The following is a 5,436-nucleotide window of genomic DNA, read 5'->3' on the forward strand; positions in this document are numbered from 1 at the left end:
GGGTGATTTCTGAAATTATTACATCGATTATCAAAACAGTTACAGCGAAAAAAAGTGCATTGTCCTGCAGCTGTATGCAGAGGACATGCCAAACTACATATGAATGTGGCAGATGGAACATACAGATGAGAACACTCATCACATATAAAAACAATACTCTGTCACCGAAGGTTACCCTCCAGTCACAGGCAATAAGTTGGATGTTCTAGGAAAGGATATAAAACAAACTTTCAAATGATGCATGATTATATATTGAAATTGATAACAAAGGAATGGACTTATAAACAACACGTTAAGTTTCCAAACTTTTAGTGCGAATCTTACATGTAGTTCTGCCTTTGATAAAGAGTGTTGTGGATGAACCAGATGAAATTGTATCCTATACTAATTAATATATATATATATATATATTACTAATTAATCAGTAACTTTTGAAATGTTTCAGGTCCATGGTTTCCTGGATAAGAACAAAGACACCATGAGATATGATGTTGTGGAGATGCTAATAGGAAGCAAATGTGAGGTAGGCATTCAACATCTAGTAGTAGTATGCAATACTGTAATGCATTTGTGTAAGTTCATGGGGATTTAATTTCGTGGTAGATGGACCTTTCGTGCTGGTTTTAAGTTTGCGGTAGCACCATGCACTGTAGTCTCTTACTGCCATGGAAAAATGTTCGCGTCGGTTTTATGTTCGCGGTGAAGCCATTATGATTATGTGCACTTAGGCCTAAGAAGATACATTATGATTATGTGCTGTTAGGCCTAGTAAGAAAAAAATCTTTTTAGATTTCAGCACAAGTGGTCCAACAAATACAGTTCCTACATCAACTTGTTCAATGCATTAATCTGTTAACTGAGTGAAGTACAGTCTGCAAGGAAATGCATTTTATAAGATTTTGTTTCCAATTTTCATCACTGAGGTATTGGATCAAAAATGTGATGTAACCTGAATGCTAGTGGTCAATCAAAAAGAAGGCCAGGTTTGGCAGGTTTTTGTTCCACACTATAGGGTCAGTTTGGTCACCAGAAAAGCAATATTTTTCCTAAGCCTTTAAAACCTCTCTCTCATGCACAGGACCATGCACATATCTAAGGAATACACCTCTGCTGTTACCAGCAGTGTTGGCAAAAGTACCCTCACATACCTTATCAGTCTGAACGCAGCTATTTCTGTAGGGCAGAATCCATCTTCTCTCACAGATGTCACAGACTCCACTTCTGGCACACAATTCTTTAGAATCTTTGCTCAAAGGAGAGACGGTTGCTTTACTTCTTCCCTCATTGTGGACTTGAGCCCAACTGGTTGCTGGCTACAGATAATGACGTAAAAGAGACATATCAATATGCGTTTTAAGCACTTCTTCTGTTTCCCAGGCTGTTGAAGTGCTGTATGAATGATGGAAACATGCTCTTCCAGTGGTAATCATTCCTCATACTTTGTATTACATGTAGCTGCTTTCTCGAATGTTTTGGGAACACCAGTCTTTGGAACTGAACAAGAGTATCAGTAAGAAACAACATGGATTGACCACGCTGAATGTGGTGAGCCACAAGGTTCCAACTGTATCTGCCAAGTTCCAGGAGTCACTGGAGGAACTACTGGAGGAAATATCCAAGTAAGCTCATAATCATACACAGAATTTGTAGAAGACATGTCTGAATTATATGATATTTAGTGGCATGGCATTTCCTCCAAACAAAATGTGAAATTCATTGTGTTACTGTATATGAGCAAAAGCGATTCTTGCTTCAGGTTGGTAATTCATAGCCTCTATATCAGGCTGCGTTCGTGGTTTGGATAATGGTCCTACTCGGCCGGCTGACTCCCCTACTTAGTATTGACCCTATTTGTCCAATTTCTACAAATACTAGTAGACAATTGTGATCGATACGTTAAAAGACACGTGTATATGATGTGATAGGTATAGTTAGATGTTGATAATACTAAAGAAATTTTAATGATGTGAAATATGTAAAAAACATTTGTATACAAGACTTAGTCCAATTCAGTGCACGAGTTTTGTGCACTGCGATGCAGTGTATTTTGTACAAAGAAAGAAAGAATAATAAACCATTCCTACTACTACTAGACCACCGAACCATGGAGCCTGGTAGAGGCTAGTAGGTAATTCACTGGGTTTCTTCAAAGAGTAAAACCACCTAATTCATGAAAACCTGCCAACTTCTGGAACCTCCATCAGCACAATTATGACTGATTCTACTTTGCTACATGTAACGTTAGATGTAGTGAAAAGAATGCAGTTCTTTATGTGCTATCATTACATGATTGTATATAACAAATTGTGGATCAGGCAATGAAAGAACTAGCACCAAAATGTTGGCAAGTATGAATGTGGTTGAAGAAAGCTGACTCTTTCCATATATTCAGTTTTCCTAATTGGTTAAGACTAGCCTCCTTGTAAGTTGACCAAGTATAAAACTTTGCTGAAATGAGATGTTCACACAGTTCTGTAAATTGATGACAATAAACAAAGTCATTTTTTGTTTGTACAATATTTTTCTGTCCGGAATGGAATAATTCCATTCACTATGAAATAGATTGGTCTATCATATTAGAACAAGTATGATATATCAAGGATGTTTAACATATAACGTTATCTGCTACATGTATGATATCTTATATCTGCTAAATGTATGATATAACGACTTTGATTCAATGCATTATGTTGTTGATTCCAGGTGTAATCCATTATTTGTTAGATGTATGAAGCCAAACACATGTAAGGTATGTATTGTCCAGTGTGCCTATTGAATTTTTTGAAAATAAGTAAAAATATATCAAATATGTCGCTCGCTATCCGGTTTATCGTCAGACTCTGTTCTTGCCCATTCTTTATATCAAATAAAGAAAATTTACCTTTTAAAAGTGCGGTCTGGCAAATTCTTTGGTAATCAAGGTTGAGTTTTTTGTGTGTGTTATATATGTGTGTGCGTGTGTGTGTGCGTGTGTGTGTGCATGTGTCTTTCTGTCTGTCTTTTGATGTGTTAATATTTCCAACTGTAGGCTGCACTGATGTTTGATACAGCCATTGTGCTGGAACAGCTGAGGAACTTGGGCATATTGGACACCATCCGCATTCGCAAAAAAGGGTATCCAATCCGAGTTCCATTCAAGCAGTTTGCTGACAGGTTTGTTGTTTAATCTGATGTACAAATATGTATAATCATTCAATCATATACTGGATACAATTAAAATTAGAATTAGCAATCCAACCTATCCATGGACATTAGTAAAGGCACTCGTCGGTCTCGCAGGACCATGAGTAGTACTACAATGTACCTATAATTGTTTGTTTTTATGTTTTGATCGTCTGTGTTCGGATGTAAGTCTCTGCTTTTCTTCCCCCCGTTATCCATGGACATTATAGCTGCATATATTCAATTGATACCAAGCAAGCACAGAATTGACTGCTTGCCAAATGTAGGAAAATGTTATTATGAACAGTGTGAAGCTTGCTTTTTTTGTAGAATTAATTCAACTGGTGGTAATAGTAAAAAAATGATTCTTGATTGTTGGATTCCTTCTTCTGTATCACAGATACAAGTTCATGATCGGTGAGCTGAACCCAGACTCAGACCCCCGAGGTGTGTGCATCATGATTCTGGGCAAGCTGGGCAGCCACTTTGCTGACCAGTTTCAGCTGGGGCAGTCTAAGGTACAGGTATTATTAGGTACTTTAAGTCATAGGGATTTGTGGATTTCTTTGCTCCTCTTATCCATCCCAAATCCAACACAGCATGCATAAAGGATTCTGAAGATGATATTGCATTAATTATGAACTTCAAGGTGATTTTGTTGGCATATACGAGTATAATACTAGCCATTTAAACTAAAACAAGGATCGTGGCACCAAGGCTGGCACCAGCTGAAGGCTGACAACAATTCACATTAACCGAGAGCCAGCTGATATACATTCTAGAGTGCTATTACATCGGTGAAGGTCAGACAATAGGATAACCTAAAATAGCAATTACTCAAGCAACTGGGTATGATTTTAGAAGTGGTTAGACTGCATTTTTGTTGCCACTGACCATTAGAAACTAAGGTAAATAAACCTAGTCTATGCACAGAGCTGTCATTTGCATTCAAGATGTACTTTTTTAACAAATGAATTTCTTATGTTTTCATTTCTCACTGTAGTCATTGATCACTGCGTATTGGCGGCTAAATGTTAATCAGATGAATCTGTCAAAAAATCAGGATGAAAACTTCACCACTCTCTGATATCTAACGGTGAGTTTGAGCAAATGAAAAAGCGTGCCATGTTAGGGCACCCACGTTACATGTAGAACTTACCTCTGGGTGAGACTAGATCAGCTGAAATATCTCAAGGTGAGAAGAACAATGACAAAGATATACGGAGGTTCAGGAAGTGGAGCCTGCCAAGTGTCAAGTGACCTTGGGTCATTGAAGTGTCTTCTTTCGATATAGAGACAAGTACAAACAATCTGAGCTCTATGTAGTCAGGTGGTTTATAATAGAAGATGCACTTTATGCTGATCCATACTTTGCATTGATTGTACATTTCAAAAGGTGTTCTTGCGGGAGGTTGTGGAGCATCATCTGGAGACGGAGCGGAGTCGTATTCTCAACCTGGCAGCAACTCAGGTGCAGAGGGTCTTTCGTGGCCACGTGGCAGCAAAGGCCTTCAGCAGGATGAAATCTGCTATTGTCACTATCCAAGCAGGAATCCGCATGGCAAAAATCAGGTACATGTATGTCATCTGTCATATGCACATTTACTGTCAATCAAATCAGTCATGTGATAGATTAATAACCATATGTTATCTACAATGCCATACATTGTATAATACTAACAAATAATATATACTAGAAAGATTGTATATAGTTAATGAAATGATTAGTAGAGTTTAGGACGTCCAATGTGCTAGTTCCCCAAATGGCAGGATTTGTTAATGTGTTGGTCGTCTCTGCATCTAACATGTCCTGCCCATGGCCATCAGGTTAATGAAATTGTCAGATGTTTCAGATAGTATCCACTATCTTTCGTCAGTGACACTGAAGTGATCTGGAAGAAACTGGTCTTTTATACTCTTACTATGAATGAAGACAATTTCCAGTGGGCTACCCACTAGCATTTGAATTTCCAATGTTCATCATGTGAAATCACTATGTAGCTAAAAGCAAACATATTTAGAGACAAAATTTGCTGACTGTGTTTTTCTAGGGAGGCATACTTGGAGCTGAGGAGAGCTGTGGTGTTTGTGCAGGCAACATGGAAGATGATCTTGCAGAGGAGGCGATACATCAAGGTTTGTAGCTTACTACTGCACACATAATGCAGAACTAGGCAGGTCACCTTTTACCCGATTTCACTGGACACCATGCACATATACCTGTTCCAATGTTCCTGTACCTGTCCATATTGATGTGACACATATAGCCGATGA

At 38.2% G+C, this 5,436-nt stretch overlaps 1 protein-coding gene across 8 annotated transcripts in view; it reads left to right on the top strand.

The window, feature by feature from the left end:
- LOC118429678 (unconventional myosin-XV-like) overlaps window positions 1–5,436 on the top strand; it is a 56,821-nt gene that overhangs the window by 25,026 nt on the left and 26,359 nt on the right. For all 8 annotated transcript variants that reach the window (XM_035840268.1, XM_035840270.1, XM_035840269.1 and 5 more), the window contains 7 exons: window positions 446–523; window positions 1,456–1,619; window positions 2,704–2,749; window positions 3,029–3,153; window positions 3,563–3,680; window positions 4,559–4,734; window positions 5,214–5,298. In XM_035840268.1, coding sequence (XP_035696161.1) covers window positions 446–523; window positions 1,456–1,619; window positions 2,704–2,749; window positions 3,029–3,153; window positions 3,563–3,680; window positions 4,559–4,734; window positions 5,214–5,298 — 792 coding nt within the window. The remainder of the gene's footprint in view (window positions 1–445; window positions 524–1,455; window positions 1,620–2,703; window positions 2,750–3,028; window positions 3,154–3,562; window positions 3,681–4,558; window positions 4,735–5,213; window positions 5,299–5,436) is intronic.

This window comes from Branchiostoma floridae, chromosome 13 (genome assembly GCF_000003815.2).
Source record: "Branchiostoma floridae strain S238N-H82 chromosome 13, Bfl_VNyyK, whole genome shotgun sequence".
Classification (NCBI taxonomy): Eukaryota; Metazoa; Chordata; class Leptocardii; order Amphioxiformes; family Branchiostomatidae; genus Branchiostoma; species Branchiostoma floridae.